Genomic DNA, 19,890 nt, shown 5'->3' with positions numbered 1-19,890 from the left:
TAACAACAATGCAAGGGGAGGTATTGAGTTTGCTCATGCTAAGGCCCACACACTGGCAGGTGACCTTTCTTGTTTCTTTTGCCTCCAGTAATCTTTCCCTTTTTATAGGGAAGGATCCAGCTTTGTGTCACTGTTCTCCTCAGGCTTTCTAGTGACACTGCCTGTCTTTGTTTTACTTTAATTTGCCATGCCCTCTGTAGGGCTGCATTATCCTACTTTAGAATAACTGGTTCTTCCCTCTTTCGCTTTTGCATATGCAACGTATCTGATTAGAGACATACTGAAGCCTATGCGTATTACTTCTGTGCAGTTTAAAGTGACTAAGAATTTACTATAGCAGAATTTTTGGACCCCTCAAGAACGTCAGTCATTAGTAAGCAGCTAAGTGATTCTTAATGCCTATATTTAACAATTCATATTTTAATCTTGGACTCAGTATGCAGCAGTAGGATGGTTTTTAAGGAGTACCAAATATTTTCTGACATTGAATTATGGCTATGATGTATAGTTTATATATTTTCTGGATTATGGTATTTTTTTTTAAAAGAGATTTTATGGCATGCTAACACTGTACCAAAATCTTCTGCAAGAAGGTAATCTTGGTAACTGGAATTGTGACTTTTTTTAATCAGAGTATTTTCTTTTGTGGAAATGAATATGCAGTTCTGGATTCTCCCAAATGATATAGTATTCATACTGGATATGAGACTAATCAAAACAGAGCAAAATAAAATTAAATGTTTAATAAAACAATTACGGTATGTATAATCAAATCAGTGTTAATAATAAAAGAGATACCACCTTTATTGTAATGGTAAACTTCATACTAACTCAATAGTATATTGTAAATGTAATATAAACTCATTTGTATATAAGATTTTTTTATTCCATTTAGTTAAGAAATCAATATATCAAGAAGACATGTTTTTTTCAGTTGTCTGTGCCTTTGTTGCTCCTTTTATTTTGCATTAAGTTCTGTTTTGCATAAGGCCTCTGCTCTCCTAAATGCAAAAGTCAGTCTTTTTCTGACTCAGAACACTGCTTACGGACAATCAATTCTGTTGATAAGAAACATCTAAAATCTCAGTGGTGTGATAAAGGGAGTATGTGTATAAAAAAAGAGGGCTGAGGTAAACGTCTTTTCAGAAAACACTAGCAATTAATCCCACTTCAAAGGACATGTGGCCGCAGAATAGTGTGCACAGAGTTATACTTAGTAAGGTTTGAGGTACACTCTTAGCACATCTGATGACTCACAAGAATTAATTGTAAAGTGGTCTGAGTGAGATAACTCTGAGTGGCAGTGACATATGATCTTGACATGCATTCAAATTGTTGTGTTTAATCCCACTACAAGGTCCTCAGTGTGAAGCATACGTTATGACTAAAATGCTTTCTTCTTGAAACAGTCTAATAACAGCATTGGGAAATAATAGTTATTTTAGTGGTTTTGGCCAAACATAAAACCCTACGGCAAAACTGAAACATGAATATGTCATGGCTTAAAGGAAATTAAAATGATTTTGATGACTAAACATTCACTTTTCAAACTGAAATAAAATAACTCTATAAATGAAAAACAGTTGTGAAATGTGCACTTATATAATACCTAACACAAGTCAGCTCATGGTCTACATTCTTCGACTTGTAAGATGATTCAATAATACTGTGGTAAAATATGAATTGTGGGTGGGAAACTTTATTGTTCCTATTAAATTTGGGACGTAAAAGAGAAACGATTATAGAAGTCCTTTCACAGGGGACCTAGTAGCAGGATGACTTAAATAAAGCCTCTTTTTAAAAGTTTGAACAAAACCTGTTAATCCTTTATTATTGCCTTGGAAGAGAAAGAATATGTTGGCTTTGGGAAATAACCTTAGATAACACAGAATACAAAATTCATTAGGCTTCATATGCTGGTAATAAATGTTAATTTGACATTAAAAGATTTCCTTCCTTGAAAAATGATGAACTACCTACATATGTCTCCCAAAGGCTTCTTAGTGATTGAAGGCAGATAAATGCGGGTCAGACTCAGACTGCCTGTCCTGTACCACCAGTACTCATCAATTTAAGAAATTATAAGAGGAATTATACAGAAGTGACATATGCAACTCTTGAACAATCCATTAATAACAAAGATTTGTGACCTGACTTAATTACATCCAGACCAGTGGCAATTTTGGTTACAACTGTTTTCCTACTAAACAAGTCACAGTATTTTCTGCATTTTGGAAGCCTCCTTTCCCTAAATCAACTTGCAAATTTGGAACAGTATTTATACTTGTGCTTTCTGGGTATGGATCAGCCTCCTAAAGTATATAATCCCAATAATTATCAGTGACAGAAGGGATGAATAAATTATGCTTCAAGCACAACAGAATTAACAGTAAAAAAATTAGTTTGCATAATTTTTTCTTAACGTATGTGCCTATATTAAATTTAATGGTCTATATAACTGACATGACCCTGAAAGATGCCCAACGAGTTATTAATCTGGAACTGTACCACTGTGTGCTTTGGGACAAAGAATAAAACAGAATTTAAATGCTGCAGATGTCACAATGTTTTCAAAAGCTTTTTTAATTTAAGCACAGCGTTTTGATGTGAATTGTAAATTCTAACAGCCTGGATGAGCGAAATATCAATGCCATGTTCATCTTTCACACTAGAATGCAAGGATTAAGCTTTGGGTCTTGTTCACAAAATTAAAGCCCAAACCATCATTCTCTCTTCTTTCTGAGAGCTCAGCACTGAGGTCGCTAAGTGATGGAAGGTTGTTTTCTTTAAACAGACAAAGAATCTTACAAACAGAAAGACTCACTTGGAAATACTGACAAAGGGTGGAAACGTTCCCTCCTATCTTAGTTTTACTTTTGAAGGCTGACAGATGCCTGAAGACTACAGCACTTGACTCCGGAGTCTAAGCTTTGATTTACCATAGTATGTGTCATCAAAAGAAATTTTCATTTATTTTTAACATTTGATAGAAGGGAAAACCATACTGATGAAAAGAAGTTGCTTTGTATGTTACAGAATATTTTTGAGGGCAAGTTTATTATTCTTTCATTTTAGTCTGAATATAAAAATAAAACAAAACCCGTTGCCGTCAGGTCGATTCTGATTCATAGTGACCGTACAGAACAGAGTAGAACTGCCCCATAGGGTTTCCATGGCTGTAAATCTTTATGGAAGCAGACTGCCACATCTTTGACCTGGCAGAGCAGCTGGTGGGTTGGAACTGCTGACCCTTTGGTTAGCAGCCAAGTGCTTTACCACTGCACTACTAGAGCTCCTAGTCTGGATCATTAAATGTACACAAAACTTGCATGGAGATTGAAACGATAAACACAAGCCATTTTTCTGTTCAGTATCATCCTTTTTACTCTTTAAACTACTGGGTGTGAGTTCGGCGCCCTGATATTCAGAGGCAGCAAACAGCTGGAGAGGGCAGGAGGAACTTTCTCTCTCTTAAGCTCTTCTAAAGAATGTAGACCAAATCTTCACTAAGGCGCTGTTTATCTGGACAAATGCCTGAGCACTTATAAGACTCCCAGGCCACGTTTACCCCTGAGCGTGACCCTCTCCTACACACACATTTATCCCGAGAAGCAACTATATACAAAACGTGGGGCGAGTTCCCTGGATGGAGCTAAGGTTCAGCTCAACAGAATCCTAGTTTTAACTCTGTGTTACATGTCATCCACACTGAACATTTCTGGTACTGTGGTCACATACCCATCAGCTTATGATGAGAATTTCCAGGTAGTGATATAAGGGTAAATGACAGGGTAGGGTGGAAATAGGATGGCTATCCCTATGTCTTTCTCCTCGTAATTGCTTTTTGCCTCATTAATGTTCACTTGTTGTCTTAACCATCTACTTAATGCATGCCTGACATGCTCCTTGGTTGTGTGTGTGTACACACGAGTGTGTTTGTGAACTAAGATCACGAAATCCCAACAGCTCGAGAAACTGATACAAATGAAGGGAACTAAATTTTGGGATGCCTCCTTTGAGGTGAAGACACTTAACTAGAAGGAACTGTTAAGTTCTATGGGCTTCTGCTTTGTAGTTTCTCTGAAAAGAACATTTTGTTGCCTTTAAGAAGTTTCTATCTATGAATTCCTGAAAATTTCTTAGGACTTTTTTGGTGAATTCAGAATATAAAAAAAGGATAAGTGTGTGTGTGTGTTTATAAAGGCATATTCTGATAAGAAGGGTGATTTTATATTTTCCTTTTCTTCTCTACTTTTGATCACCATTCTAGCTGCTCTTTTCTCCAGAACACCTTCCTGTTCAAACCTGCTTCTTGCTGTCAAAGCTCTCTACAGCGTCCTTTAGGAGCAGTTGCCTGGACAAAGGAGGAGGGAAATGGCCACCTTACTAATAAAGCCAGAGTATGATGATGCTTACACTAGGCTTATTTTTGGCAAAAAAGAAAAAAAGAAAAACTCTAAGTAGTCCAAATAATTCCCAATATAAAAAGATGTGTACAAATATTATCTTGACTCAGCAGAGAAGAAAGCCAACTTTGGCTGGAATGTGCCCTGCAAGTGTGGCAGTACCAACGTAGCTTATAGCACCAAGAGAGTAGGTGTCTGTGGCGTAGGATGGCAGCCTGTGAACTGTGCCTGACATAGAAAACCTTTGAGAAACATCAATAGTCCTGGGTGTGAAAAAGACGGATCTGTTGTCCCTTACATCTAAAGTCTGTGCTTTTCTATTTACAATGGTCTGAAATGGCAGGATTGCTGTGGTTAGCTAACAAAGCCCTTGCTTGGTAGAACTGTTTTTTCTTTTTTTTTAACCCATTTACCTTTGCCTCTCTTTAAAAGTGGAACATATTACAAAAAAATCCAAACAGTTAATAAAAAAATAACCTTAGAAGACTGTTGCAGGTAATGTGGTATGAACTCATTGTTGATGAGAACAATATTACCCTGCTGGGAGACAGAGTGCTGGACGCTGAGGTTGGCACTTTTTCATCACTACGAGATTTTCTTCTTGATGGCAGTGAGCTCTTTCTGAAGATCAGTGAACTTGGGGCGGTTTTCAGGTTTATAATCCCAACACTTTAGCATTATTTTAAAAATATCCTCTGGACAGTGCTGAGGGGCTGACATCCGGTATCCTGAAGACCCAAGAGAAGAGGAACAGAGAATTTAGCACAGAGAGAAGATGCTCACACGGGGCATTGTGCAGTTTTGAAACCTTAACACCTTATGGTGTAGGTGTAATAGAAACAAAAAATCCACTTCATGGCAAACTGATATATTTTTTTAGGGATACAGAATTTAATACTACAAAGCCACAGGGACACAGGAGACTTTTTTTTTTTTTGGTTTGCTTGTCACAAGGTCTGATTAAGACACATTTTAGTTGCTTTTAGATGCTGTGGGCAGAGTTTTTAAAAAATCATCTCTACAACCTATGTTCTTGAAGATGAAAGGAGGATGAGCATTTCATAAACATTAACTCAAAAGCGAAATATAAATGAATATGAGTTGTACTCTTTTACAGCCTAAGAAAAATCTCGTCTTCAATTCAAAGTCTGGTGGTTGTGCAGCAGTTGTTGGGTAGTGTGTGTGTGCCATGTTTGCCTTAGAGAGTGCGATGTCTGTGAGCGGAAGGAGAGAAAGGAAGGGAGCCAGAAAGTCAGCCACCCGATTCTACAACAATTTTGTTGGCAGGTCTGGCGCTAGGCCACTGGCACTTTGTTGGAAGCATTCTTTCTGTTGAAAGCTAAGACTGTGCCCTACACGAATGCATGTTAGAGTATTATCATCGCCTAGTTATTCCATCTCAAATCTGGGAACAACACAGAGTTTCTTCAGAAGGGTCAAAAAATTCTCAAAAACTTTCTTCTTTCTGATCTCTACTTAGGTACTCAAATGGTGGCCTCCCGCACCCCCCAGCCCGCTCCCCGCCCCCTGCCCCAGGAAGTGTGGCTGTCAGACACAGCATCAGCACCGCCCCAGGGCTGGTTGTGAATCCTCCTAACCCACGTCTTTGGCTCACCTCTTTCCACCTGCTCTCGCGCTTGCTGATTTGTCATTCCAGGGTATGGACAGACCCCTAAGCTGAAGGTCTCCCAGAGGAGAATGCCAAAGCTCCACGCATCACTCTCAGAGCTGTATCTCCCTGGAGGGAAACGACAACCATAACCAAGCAAGGCACAGTAGACAAGTGGGAGGACTTTTCTGGTTATATATGTCTATGTCAGTCATGTATTAGCATATTTTAAACTCAACAAAAAAAAAACTCAGTAATTAGTGATCCTATTTTATTTTCCAGGTTTAGTGATATTACCAATTAAATGAAATATCTTCAGGTTGCTAGTTTAACCAAAACCAAAAAACTAAACCTGTTGCCATTGGGTCAATGCTGACTCATAGCAACCCTACAGGACAGAGTAGAACTGCCCCACTGGGTTTCCAAGGAGCAGCTGGTCGATTGCAACTGCTGACATTTGGTTAGCAGCCATGTTCTTAACCACTGCGCCACCAGGGCTCCAGTTAAACCAAACCAGCTTCCAATTCACTTTCTCCTCCCACCAAGAACAAATATTCAGCCAGTATGCAAGCCTGCCTTACTGTGGATGAATGGCTTAAATTTTAAAACAAATGTATAAATTTGCACACATCAATGCCTAGGAGATTAAATAATCTGGATCCCTGCAATTTTTTCTTTTGCCTGCATCATTTTCTTTCCACTAAAATTATAAACAAACTTAAAGCAATAAGGAAAGTTTCTTAACTTCAAATTTTTACTCATCACTGTTTACAGATATTCTTACATGCTTGAAGGTCTCATTTTCTCCACTGATAGTTTCATTTACGGAAAATACATTTTCTGTTTTGAATAGAGTGGAAATTAACATAAGTGGCTGATAAAAACAACTTTAAATTATATGGTGCCTTGTTTTGTCAAAATATCTTGGTGCACCTGTTTTACGGATCTATATGAGCTAAGCTCTTAGTTTTTTTTTTTTTTTAATAGTTTTTTAGAGAATCATAAATAAAAACCAACAAAAAATGCCTTCTGGAGATGGATGTGAAATCAAGGAAGGAAGGCAGGAAATCCTTCCCAAACTCCTAGGGGTAAGAATTTCCAAGATTTTCTCAACATGTTTGTACTTTTGTTTTAATTTTACATATAGAGCGTATACTATCATAGCTAAACTCCATTTTCAGTGGTGCTAAAGATTTCTTAAATGATTACATTTTCTAAGCCTCTTGTAGCTTCCTGCCTTAACTCTGTCATTTCAGTATTTATAAATGGCCCTCCTCTAAAAGTGGCTTGTTACTTTCAAGTAGGATGGCCCTTTCTCTTTCTTGCAAAAAGTAAAATTAAAATGAGAGTATGCTTGCACTATGGTAACCACACTGACGTCAGAGTCTGGAGTGTACTTACTGATTTTCATCTCCAGCTGTGTGAATTAACTTCCTTCTTAGAAGGCAGTAATTATGGACATTGATTGTGATGTTTGGTGGAAAGATTAGTTTTCTTGTCTGCATATCAATTCTTTCCAAGTTTGGCATCCAATAATTTAATACTTTTCATGAAAGTCATTCAATGGCTATAAGTTATGACTAATTAGTTCTTTAAGAAAGTATAAGTTGAGTAGAGCCATATACATTTTTTGGTAAGATAATATCTGGGCAGAGATCAAGTTATATAAAAGCCAAGATCACACTTCAGAAGTAAAAGCTTAAAACCTAACTCTATTACCTGGACCACTGAACCTGGTTTTGCTGGGTAATTTTAATGGGCTACAAGTAACTTACAATTGTTACTTTGTTACAAAGTACAAAACTTTGCTACTTTTCCATCTTTCATTTGATCCTCATAATAGCCTAAAAACTCATTGCCATTGAGTCAATTCTGACTCGCAGCAACCCTACAGGACAGAGTAGAACTGCCCCATAGAGTTTCCAAGGAGCGGCTCGTGGATTTGAACTGCTGGTGGATTTTTGGTTAGCAGCTGAGCTCTTAACCACAATGCCACCAGGGCTCCCATAACACCCTAGTAGGAGGAAAAGGTACTATCACTCTCACCTTACAAATCAGGAAATGTAGGTGCAGAGAAGAAGATGGCTTACCAAGCTCATACAGTTACTGACATAACTGGTTATGAAAAGTGGTTCCTGATGGGTGGTCTAGAACTCTCTTCGCTATAAATCTTGCTCCTTTCATAGGGGTAGCTGAGAATCAGTTACACCACAGTAATTAAATTAGAGGGTGCTTTAGCCCATAATTCCCAGGTGACAAATGAAAAAAATTTCTTTTCAATAATTGATGAATAGATCTTTTTATTCCTCGGTTACAAACCAGTATCCTATATTCCCTATAGTACCTTTGGTAACAGCAATGACTAAAAAAACCCAGTGCCGTTGAGTCGATTCTGACTCATAGCAGCAATGACTAAAGACGGTGGTAATACATGCTGAACAGCCTATGAAGTATGCTACTATTCTGAGTTAAAAAAGAGGAGGTGGGTCATATATACAAATAAATGGCTGAGAAATCTCTGAGAGGAATATAAGCAAATGATAAGCGTATTCGTCTCTGGGAAGGGGAATTGGGTGGTTAGGGACAGGGTTGGAAGACGGGATTATATTTCATTGTAGGCCCTTTAATATGGCTTGATTTTTAAAAAACCAAGTCTATGTATCAGTATTATCTTTTTGAAAATTAAATAACAACAATAATAAGAAAATAATGGTGAAAATATGTTTAATTCTACGTCTCTAAGCCAAAGTTTCACAGAGCCTTCTTAGACTGAAGGTCTTAGGCTGACTGCATACTTCGTGGAGACTTGGGCAATATTTCATGTACTCTGAGGCAGGAGTGAAGAAAAGCATTAATAGGGATGAAAAGGCCCTTGGAAAGGAGGCAAAAGCTCACTCCCAATTGTCGTTGTTGTTGTTAGGTGCCATCGAGTAGGTTCCAACTCATAGCGACCCTATGCACAACAGAATGAAACACTGCCCGGTCCTGAGCCATCCTTACAGTTGTTGTTATGCTTGAGTTCATTGTTGCAGCCACTGTGTCAATCCGCCTTGTTGATGGTCTTCCTCTTTTCCACTGACCCTGTACTCTGCCAAGCATGATGTCCTTCTCCAGGGACTGATCCTTCCAGAGAACATGTCCAAAGTATGTAAGAGGCAGTCTCGCCATCCTTGCCTCTAAGGAGCATTCTGGCTGTTCTTCTTCTAAGACAGATTTGTTCGTTCTTTTGGCAGTCCATAGTATATTTAATATTCTCCGCCAACACCACAATTCAAAGGCGTCAGTTCTTCTTTGGTCTTCCTTATTCACTGTCCAGCTTTCACATGCATATGATGTGAATGAAAATATCATGGCTTGGGTCAGGCGCACCTTAGTCTTCAGGGTGACATCTTTGCTCTTCAACACTTTGAAGAGGTCCTTTGCAGCAGATTTGCCCAATGCAATGCGTCTTTTGATTTCTTGACTGCTGCTTCCATGGCTGTTGATTGTGGATCCAAGTAAAATGAAATCCTTGACAACTTCAATCTTTTCTCCATTTATCATGATGTTGCTCATTGGTCCAGTTATGAGGATTTTTGTTTACTTTATGTTCAGGTGTAATCCATACTGAAGGCTGTGGTCTTTGATTTTCATTAGTAGGTGCTTCAAGTCCTCTTCACTTTCAGCAAGCAAGGTTGTGTCATTTGCATGATGCAGGTTGTTAATATTAATCCTCCAATCATGATGCCCTGTTCTTCTTCATATAGTCCAGCTTCTTGTAGTATTTGCTCAGCATAAAGATTGAATAGGTATGGTTAAAGAATACAACCCTGACACATACCTTTCCTGACTCAGTATCCCCTTGTTCTATCCGAACAACTGCCTCTTGATCTATGTACAGGTTCCTCATGAGCACGATTAAGTGTTCTGGAATTGCCATTCTTCCAAATGTAATCCATAATTTGTTATGATCCACACAGTTGAATGCCTTTGCATAGTCAATAAAACACAGGTAAACATCTTCCTGTTATTCTCTGCTTTTAGCCAGGATCCTTCTGACATCAGCAATGATATCCCTGGTTCCATGTGCTCTTCTGAATCTGGCCTGAATTTCTGGCAGTTCCCTGTCAATATACTGCTGCAGCTGCTTTTGAATGATCTTCAGCAAAATTTTGATTGCATGTGATATTAATGATATTGTTCGATAATTTCCGCATTCAGCTGTATTATCTTTCTTGGGAATAGGCATAAATATGGATCTCTTCCAGTCGGTTTGCCAGGAAGCTATCTTCCATATTTCTTGGCACCCCCAATTACATAACTATATTTATATAAAACTTGAAAGAAGTATACCAAGGAACAAAGACTTTCATTCATGAGATAATTATTTATATTTTCTCTGCTTTAAGAAAATGCTAGAATTTAGAGCTAATCTTCAGTAATTATGGCCTGTGAGAACTAAAACAGCTTCTCAAGGTATAATTTTTCCATGAGATCTGCAGACCTTTTCAGGAACTCCCTCAACAGACTGGGTAATAAGTACTTCAGACTACGACCTCTTCCTCATCTACTACTAAAATCTCAGTGTCTTTGTCATTTAGGTTGCTCTGCATTTTACAAAGTTAATATTAAAGATCGCTAAAAAACTGTCCTACATTGTCAATCAAAGACCTTGATACTAGTCCTTATTATTTAAAATGTTTTACGTCTAGATGTTAGAGGCATCTAGAATTAGAAATTAGATTTTTAAATACTTTAGTAGACTTGCAATTCAGCTAAAGTATACTGTGAGTGAGAGGTAGAACTGCACTTGGGGTAATTGCTTAATTGTAAGACGATTTTTAAAGACAACATAATGTAGAGGATCTGGCAAACATCGTTAAGAACAAAGTCTAGAGAGTTGGATTTTAATGGTAAGCCTATAGGGCCTCCCAAGTCCTGCTAGAGCTCCCTTACAGGGACGCTTGAAGAATAAACAAGAAGGGGTTTATAAATGTTTTGGGTCATATGAAGAAAACCTCTGTGTAAATACAAAGTGTTCTGATTCTACCTTTTGACCTGTGATTATTCCTTAAGCAATATAGCCACAGAGTAATCGCAACCATCCCTAAGAAGATTCTCTATGGAAAATAGCAGGACGCCTACTGGCTGTAGATTCTGAGGAATAGTGGGATTGGTTTGTGCTCACTTGAAGGCTCACAAAATGCTCTCTTGCTGGCACATGGGAAGGCAAACTAAGGATGAGTATTAGTATCTGTACAGTCTCGGTTCAAATACTTCATTGTTATCAACTACAGTAGCTTAGTCAATTCTCATGATGACAACTACCGACACATATATTTCATGATGTTTCTGGTGTATAGAATCCTTACAAAATAGATTCTGGTGTCTGGATTGGCCCTAAGTAACTACTGAACTAATTACATTCAAAATCTTTATCTGCCTTTAACTTTAGAAATGCCTCAAAAGTTCATTTTCATGATGAAGTAATTTTTGGTTTTAAATCAACAGAGCATCATTTTATAGTTTTATTCAAAACATACTACATCAGTTCACCAATCCATGGGCTCATATGCTCCTACCCTTAATGAAAATGTAATTTCTAACTTCACCGAAAGTACAATCTGGTCTTTTTAAAATTCCTGAGCTGTTATCCATCTTGATATGGTCCATTTCACCCCGCCCACAGATAATGCTGTATTTATTTCCAGTTACAATGACACATAAAAATCAAGTGCAAAAAAATCCCTGTTGTTTTAAAATTTAACTCCTATCTCCCTCTTCACAAGATTTATACAAGTTCCAGAGACTGAGATGCTGAGATACTAAGTCAATTGTCAGAGAGAAAAACTCTAAAGCACTGATCGAATCAGTAGTTTAGGAGCCAAATATTAGATGAGGTTCACAGACCAATTATAAGCTATGCAAAAGAAACAATCCAGAGCCGAAGCCATGGTTTTACTCTGTGTATAATCTGACTATTAAAATAAAAATAATCTTTTTTTTTTTTGGTAAAAAGGAAAAAATATTTCTCTCTCAGATGATTAGTTACACCTTAAAATCCTTATCTACCTTTTTAATCTAGCACTCTTACATACAGAAACCTGATAAAAAATTTCAATGAATTTTCTGCTCATGTGTAAGTTCCAATACATGAACAGTTACACTCATTTGTGTTGATCCTCAGATCATTCTAAATTGGGCTCTGTTCTACCCCTGTAACTTTCCTTGATCATTTTTCATGCTGACACAGCTCATTTTTACCACCAAAAGGAGAAACAGAGTCTATCCATACCGTAATTAAGAGCTTCCGGTGCTGTCCATTTAATGGGAATCTGCTTTAAGCCAGAAGATGAATACACTCCACCATCCTCTTGACGAGACATTCCAAAGTCACTGATTTTCAGAAGATTATTTTCACCTACCAGGCAGTTTCTTGCAGCAAGGTCCCTAGGTTACAATACGACATAGAAAACACCTATTAAATTGAAAGCCGTTTTCATGTTTATGACTTCCACACTTTGCATTTTTACATTTGCAGTGTATTTGTAATAAGGTTATGAATGCCTGTGATTTACCAGTTCTTCTTTTTTTTCCCATCTTTGCTGTCATTGGTAAAAACTATCCACGAGAACATTTGCATATGGAACAGGCCACATGCAAGTCTTCTAGGCAGCATATATTTCCATTTAAATAGTAAAATATTGACTGTAAGATTAAAAGAGAAGATCATAGAGAAGAGGCTGTGCATACTTGGCACCATTTCCTGTTTCTCTGTCTTTCTTAGAGCAGCACTCTTCAGCAGAACTTTCTGTGATAAAGGAATGTCCTCTATCTGTGCTGTCCAATAAGGTAGCCATTAGCCACATATGCGGCTACTGAACACTTGCAATATGGTTAGGGTGCTGAGAAACTAAATTTTGTTTATGCTGTATTAACTTAAATTTAAATAGCCATATGTGGCTAGTAGCAATTGTTTTTGATAGTGTAGCCCCAGAGCTTCCCAAAGGTTGGGGAAGGGCTGTGGTGCCAGAGAAGTTGGCAATTCTTTTTCTACTGCTTCTGGGACAGGCAAAACCCTAAAGACCATCTGGCTCCTGCTTCTCTTTTCCACTTCATATCTTGTTCCACTCTCCCCATCATTTACTATGTTCTAGCCATACTGGGCTTCTTTTTGCCCCCAAATGTGACAAGCTGTATTCTAATTCTACCGGGGGTGGGGGGGGGATACTCAATAAACAAATTCATATATATTTATATATGTACATGTGTATATATACACACAACAATATAGTGTAATAAGTGTGCTAACCATTAAGAAGAAAAAAATAAAAGGCAGTATAAAGGGAAAGAGATTTAAAAGAGGGAATCCTAGTTTAGATAGAGCTTTTAGGGAAGGCCTCTTTGATAATGTGATGTTTGATCAAAGACCTGAAGGAAGTTAGGGAGCAGGCCAGGGAAATATCTGGGAGAAAAGGATTCCAGGTAGGGAATAGTAGATAAAAAGGCTCTGAAGTGGGTATATTCTTAGCATATTCAAGGAACATGAAGGAGCCAATATAGCCGCAGTAGAATGAGTGAGAGAGATAATAGCAGATTTACTAGAGTTAGCCAAGACCAATGAAGTAGGAACTTTTAGGCCACATTAAGCTCTTTGGATTTTATTCAGAGAAGACTGGAGTTAACAGAGTTCTGCACACAGGAGTGACATCATCTGACTTATGTTTTTGAAGGATCATATGGCTACTATGTGAAGAATGGATTGGTAGAACCAGAGAGACCAGTTAGGAGACTTTTTCAGAAGTCAAGAAGGGGTAATAATAAGCTACACTAAGAGTGGTGGAATTGGTGAAAAGTAGATTCAGAAGGAGCCCTGGCGGAGGAACAGTGGTTAAAGTGCTTGGCTGCCAACCTAAAGGGCGGCAGTTTGAGCCCACCAGCCCCTCCAGGGAAGAAAGACTTGGCAGTCTGCTTTCATAAAAATCACAGCCTTGGAAACCCTAGTGGGCAGTTCTGTCCTATAGGTCACTATGAGTCAGAATCGACTCTACAGCAATGGGTTTGTTTTTTTTTAACCAGATTTAGAATACATTTTGAAGGTAGAATCAATAGGATTTGCTGGAGGGCTAGATGTGGAGTGGGAGGGAAAGACAGTAAAGGATGATCCCCAGATCTCTAGCCTAAGCAACTGGAAGAATGGAGTTGACATTGAAATGGGGAATACCGGGGGAGGAAGAGATTCAGGGTGTGTGGCAGAGACAGCTAGATGCTATATTATTTTATTCTCTTCTTTAGTAAAAGATTCTTGATCTTGAGCTGAATATACTGCCATCCAGCTAAAAACAAGCTACAAATTGTAGACTCCCCAGAGTTAGGTATAGTAGGCAAAGGTTTCTTAGAACACAAAACAGCATGAACCATAACCTTAAGTTATGGCTAATGAGATATAAGCAAGAGAGTTTAAAACTGTACCTATCTACCTATGATTTTTTCTGCATAGAAAACCTTAAAAAATTTACATAATGAAAACAAGAATAAATGAATTTAGCAAGGTTGCAATATAAAAGGTTAATACGCAAAAATTATATTCTTATATGGTAGTGGCAAACAATTAAAAAATAAGATAAATACCATTTAGGGTAGCACCAATAGAACAAAATACTTAGAAATGAAATAAGAAAACTATCCAAGTCTTCTACACTTAGAACTTCAAAACTTGGGTGAGAAAAAATAATAAATACATACATAAATAAAAAGATATTCTATGCGTATGAAGAGGTACACTCAATATTGTTAAGATGTTACTTCTTTCCAAATTGATCTATTGATTTAATGCAATCCCAATAAAAATTCTAGATGTCTTTGTAGAACTAGACAAGCTGATTCTGAAATGTATATGGAAATGAAAAGTTTCTACAATAATCAAAGCAATTTCAATAAAGAAGTACAAAGTTGAAGGACTTACCCAGCCTGGTCTCAAATCTTAATATAAAGTTAAAGTTACCAGTACGGGTTGTTGTTATTGTTAGGTGCCATCAAGTCGATTCTGACTCCTAGTGACCCTATGCACAATAGAACAAAACACAATAGAACCTTACAATCATTATGCTTGAGCCCACTGTTGAAGCCACTGTGTCAATCCATCTCGTTGAGGTCTTCCTCTTTTCCGCTCACCCTCTACTTCACCAAGCATGATGTCCCTCCTGATCCCTCATGACAACATGTCCAAGGGATGTAAGATGCGGTCTTGCCGTCCTTGCTTGTAAGAAGCATTCTGGTCGTACTTCTTCCAAGACAGATTTGTTCATCTTCTGGCAGTCCATGGTATATGCAATATTCTTCGCCAACACCACAATTCAAAGGCATCAATTCTTCTTTGGTCTTCCTTATTCATTGTCTAGCTTTAACAAGTATATGATGCAATTGGAAATACTATGGCTGGGGTCAGGTGCACCTTAGTCCTCAGGGTGACATCTTTGCTTTTCAACACTTTAAAGAGGTCTCTTGCAGCTGATTTGCCTGAAGCAATGCGTCTTTTGATTTCTTGACTGCTGCTTCCATGGGCGTTGACTGTGGATCCAAGTAAAATGAAATCCTTGACAACTTCAATCTTTTCTCTGTTTATCATGATGCTGGTTATTGGTCCAGTTGTGAGGATTTTTGTTTACTTTATGTTCAGGTGTAATCCATACTGAAGGCTGTGGTCTTTGATCTTTATCAGTAAGTGCTTCAAGCCCTCTTCACTTTCAGCAAGCAAGGTTGTGTCATCTGCATAACGCAGGTTGTTAATAAGTCTTCCTCCAATCATGATGCCCTGTTCTTCTTCATATAGTCCAGCTTCTTGGATTATTTGCTCAGCATACAGATTGAATAGGTATGGTGAAAGGATACAACCCTGATGCAAACCTTTCCTGACTCAGTATCCCTTTGTTCTATCTGAACATCTGCCTCTTGATCTATGTACAGGTTCCTCATAAGCACGATTAAGTGTTCCGGAATTGCCATTCTTCCAAATGTTATCCATAATTTGTTATGATCCACACAGTTGAATGCCTTTGCATAGTCAATAAAACACAGGTAAACATCTTTCTGGTATTCTCTGCTTTTAGCCAGGATCCTTCTGACATCAGCAATGATATCCCTGGTTCCGTGTGCTCTTCTGAATCTGGCCTGAATTTCTGGCAGTTCCCTGTCAATATACTGCTGCAGCTGCTTTTGAATGATCTTCAGCAAAATTTTGCTTGCATGTGATATTAATGATATTGTTCTATAATTTCCACGTTTGGCTGTATCATCTTTCTTGGGAATAGGCATAAATATGGATCTCTTCCAGTCGGTTGGCCAGGAAACTGTCTTCCATATTTCTTGGCATAGACAAGTGAGCACTTCCAGGGCTGCATCCGTGTGCTGAAACATCTCAATTGATATGCTTTCAATTCCTGGAGCATTGTTTTTTGCCAGTGCCTTCAGTGCAGCTTAGATGTCTTCCTTCATTATCATTGGTTCCTGATCATATGCTACCTCTTGAAATGGTTGAACATCATTTAATTCTTTTTGGTATAATGCCTCTGTGTATTCCTTCCATCCTCTTTTGATGCTTACTGTGTCGTATAATATTTTCCCCACAGAATCCTTCACTATTGCAACTCGAGGCTTGAATTTTTTCTTCAGTTCTTTCAGCTTGAGAAATGCCAAGCGCGTTCTTCCCTTTTGGTTTTCTATCTCCAGCTTTTTGCACGTGTCATTATAATACTTTACTCTGTCTTCTGGAGCCACCCTTTGAAATCTTCTGTTAAGTTCTTTTACTTCGTCATTTCTTCCTTTTGCTTTAGCTGCTTGACATTCGAGAGCAAGTTTCGGAGTCTCCTCTGACATCCATCTTGGTCTTTTCTTTCTTTCCTGTCTTTTCAATGACCTCTTGCTTTCTTCATGGATGACATCCTTGATGTCATTCCACAACTCGTCTGGTCTTTGGTCATTAGTGTTCAACGCGTCAAATCTTAAGGAAAAAAAAAAAAATCTTAAGAGTGTCTCTAAATTCAGGTGAGACATACTCAAGGTTGTACTTTGGCTCTCGTCAACTTATCCTAATTTTCTTCAGTTTCAGCTTGAACTTGTATATGCGCAATTGATCGTCTGTTCCACAGTCAGCCCCTGGCCTTGTTCTGATTGATGATATTGAGCTTTTCCATCGTCTCTTTCCACAAATGTTGTCAATTTGATTCCTGTGTGTTCCATCTGGCGAGATCTAATGTGTATAGTCGCCGTTTATGTTGGTGAAAAAAGGTATTTGCAATGAAGAAGTCGTTGGTCTTGCAAAATTCTATCATTCGATCTCCGGCATTGTTTCTATCACCAAGGCCATATTTTTCAAATACCAATCCCTCTTCGTTTCCAACTTTCCATTCCAATCATCAGTCATTACCAATGCATCCTGATTGCATGTTCGTTCAACTCCAGACTGCAGAAGCTGATAAAAACTTCACTTTCTTCGTCTTTGGCCTTAATGTTTAGTGCGTAAATTTGAATAACAGTTGCATTAACTGGTCTTCCTTGTAGGCGTATGGATATTTTCTTATCACTGACAGAGTTGTACTTCAGGATAGAAGTAGTAAGCAATAAGGATTAGTACTGGTGAAAAGATAAATACATAACTCCAAAAACAGAATAGAGGGTCCAGAAATAGATCCACATACATATGGTCAATTGATTTTCAACAAAGGGACAAAGCAATTTAATGAAGGGGAAGGTTTTTCCACAAATGATGCTGAGATAATTGCTTATCTAAAGATCTGTATCTATAGCTATAGCCCTGGTGGCATAATGGTTAAAAGCTATGGCTGATAACCAAAACGTCAGCAGTTTGAATCCACCAGGTATTCCTTGGAAACTCTATGGGGGTAGTCCTACTCTGTCCTATAGGGTCGCTATGAGTTGGGATCGACTTGACAGCAACAGGTTTGGTTTTTTGGCTTTTATAAAAAAAAAAAAAAAATAGCTATATCTACTTATAAATTAACCTTGATCCATATCCTGCAGCATATACAAAAATTAATTAGAAATTGATCATGTACCTAAAATGTAAAACCCAAAACCATAAAACTTCTGAAATAAGATATAGGAGAAAATCTTTGCAATCTTGTGGTAGGCAAACATTTCTTAGAACACAAAAAGCACAAAGTATAAAAGAAAAAAAAATTGATAAATTGGACTTCATTAAAATTCAAAACTCAGCTCTTCAAAACACAAGGCTGAGAAACAAAAAGTAAGTCAAAGACAATATTCACAACACATATATCAGACAAAGGACTTCTATGCAGAATATATAAAGAAGATAAAGATGACCTGCAATTTACTAATAGATGATTAACAATCCAGTGAGAAAATCAGCAAAAGATGTGAACAGAAACTTGACAAAAGAAGATATATGGAAGGAAAATACATACATGAAAAGATGCTCAACATTATTATTTATCAGGGAAATGCAAATTAAAACCCTATGAGGTACCTCTACATGTTGTTGTTAGGTGCCATTAGTCGATTTTGACTCATAGCATCCCTGTGTACAATAGAATGAAACACTGCCCTATCCTGAGCCATCCTCACAAGCGTTGCTATGTTTGAACCCATTGTTGCAGCCACTGTGTCAATTAATCTCATTGAGGTTCCTCCTCTTTTTTGCTGACCCTCTCTTTTACCAAGCATGGTGTCCTTTTCCAGGGACTGGTGCCTCCTGATAATATGTCCAAAGTATGCGAGACGAAGTCTTGCCAGCCTCGCTTCCAAGGAGCATTTTGGCTGTACTTCTTCCAAGACAGACTTGTTTGTTCTTCTGGCAAGCCATGGTATACTCAATATTTTTTGCCAACACCATAATTCAAAGGCATCAATTCTTCTTTGGTCTTCCTTATTCATTGTCCAGCTTTTGCATCTATATGAGGCGACTGAAAATATCATGGCTTGGGTCAGGCGCACCTTAGTCCTCAAAGTGACATCTTTGCTTTTCAACACTTTAAAGAGGTCTTTTGCAGCTGATTTGCCCAATGCAATATGTCATTTGATTTCTTCTCTGCTCCTTCCATGGGCATTGATTGTGGATCCAAGTAAAATGAAATCCTTGACAACTTCAATATTTTCTTCATTTATCATGATGTTGCTTATTGGTCCAGTTGTACAGATTTTTGTTTTCTTTACATTGAGGTGTAATCCATACTGCAGTCTGTAGTCTTTGATCTCCAATAGTAAGTGCTTCAAGTTCTCTTCACTTTCTGCAAGCAAGGTTGTGTCATCTGCATATTGTAGGTTGTTAATGAGTCTTCCACCAATCCTGATGCTGCATTCTTCATACAGTCCAGATTTTCGGATTATTTGCTCAGCATACAGATTGAATAAGTATGATGAAAAGATACAACCTTGCTGCATACCTTTCCTGATTTTAAACCACACAGTATCCCCTCTTCTGTTCTAATGACTCCCACTTTGTCTATGTATAGGTTTTGCATGAGCATAATTAAATGTGCTGGAATTTCCACTCTTTGTAATATTATCCATAAAACCTAACTATTCCAAGTCTTGATGAGGACATCGAGCAACTAGAACTTTCATACATTCCTAGTGGAAATGTAAAATTACACAATGGCTTTGGAAAATAAGTTGGCAGTTACTTAAGGAGTTAAACATAGACCTACCACACAACCCTGCTGTTCTGCTTATAGGGTTCTATCCAAGAGAAACATAAATATATATGTCTACACAAAGACTTGCATGCAAATATTCATAGCAGCTTTATGTGTAATAGATGAAAACTAGAAACAATTCAAATCTAAATGTCCATCAACAGATGAAAGGATAAACAAATAATGGGATATCCATAGAATGAAATGCTACTTGGGAATA

At 37.9% G+C, this 19,890-nt stretch overlaps 1 protein-coding gene across 6 annotated transcripts in view; it reads right to left on the bottom strand.

Annotated features, from left to right (window-relative positions):
• Nucleotides 1-728: 728 nt before the first annotated feature.
• FER (FER tyrosine kinase) overlaps nucleotides 729-19,890 on the bottom strand; it is a 470,096-nt gene continuing 450,934 nt past the window's right edge. For all 6 annotated transcript variants that reach the window (XM_023547996.2, XM_003405006.4, XM_023548002.2 and 3 more), the window contains 3 exons: nucleotides 12,290-12,444; nucleotides 6,022-6,144; nucleotides 729-5,134 (listed from right to left, as the gene is read on the bottom strand). In XM_023547996.2, coding sequence (XP_023403764.1) covers nucleotides 4,992-5,134; nucleotides 6,022-6,144; nucleotides 12,290-12,444 — 421 coding nt within the window. In that variant the 3' untranslated portion in view covers nucleotides 729-4,991. The remainder of the gene's footprint in view (nucleotides 5,135-6,021; nucleotides 6,145-12,289; nucleotides 12,445-19,890) is intronic.

Source organism: Loxodonta africana, chromosome 2 (assembly GCF_030014295.1).
Source record: "Loxodonta africana isolate mLoxAfr1 chromosome 2, mLoxAfr1.hap2, whole genome shotgun sequence".
NCBI lineage: Eukaryota > Metazoa > Chordata > Mammalia > Proboscidea > Elephantidae > Loxodonta > Loxodonta africana.
The sequence above is the reverse complement of the archived record's forward strand: the minus strand, read 5'-3'. Positions and strand labels throughout refer to the sequence as shown.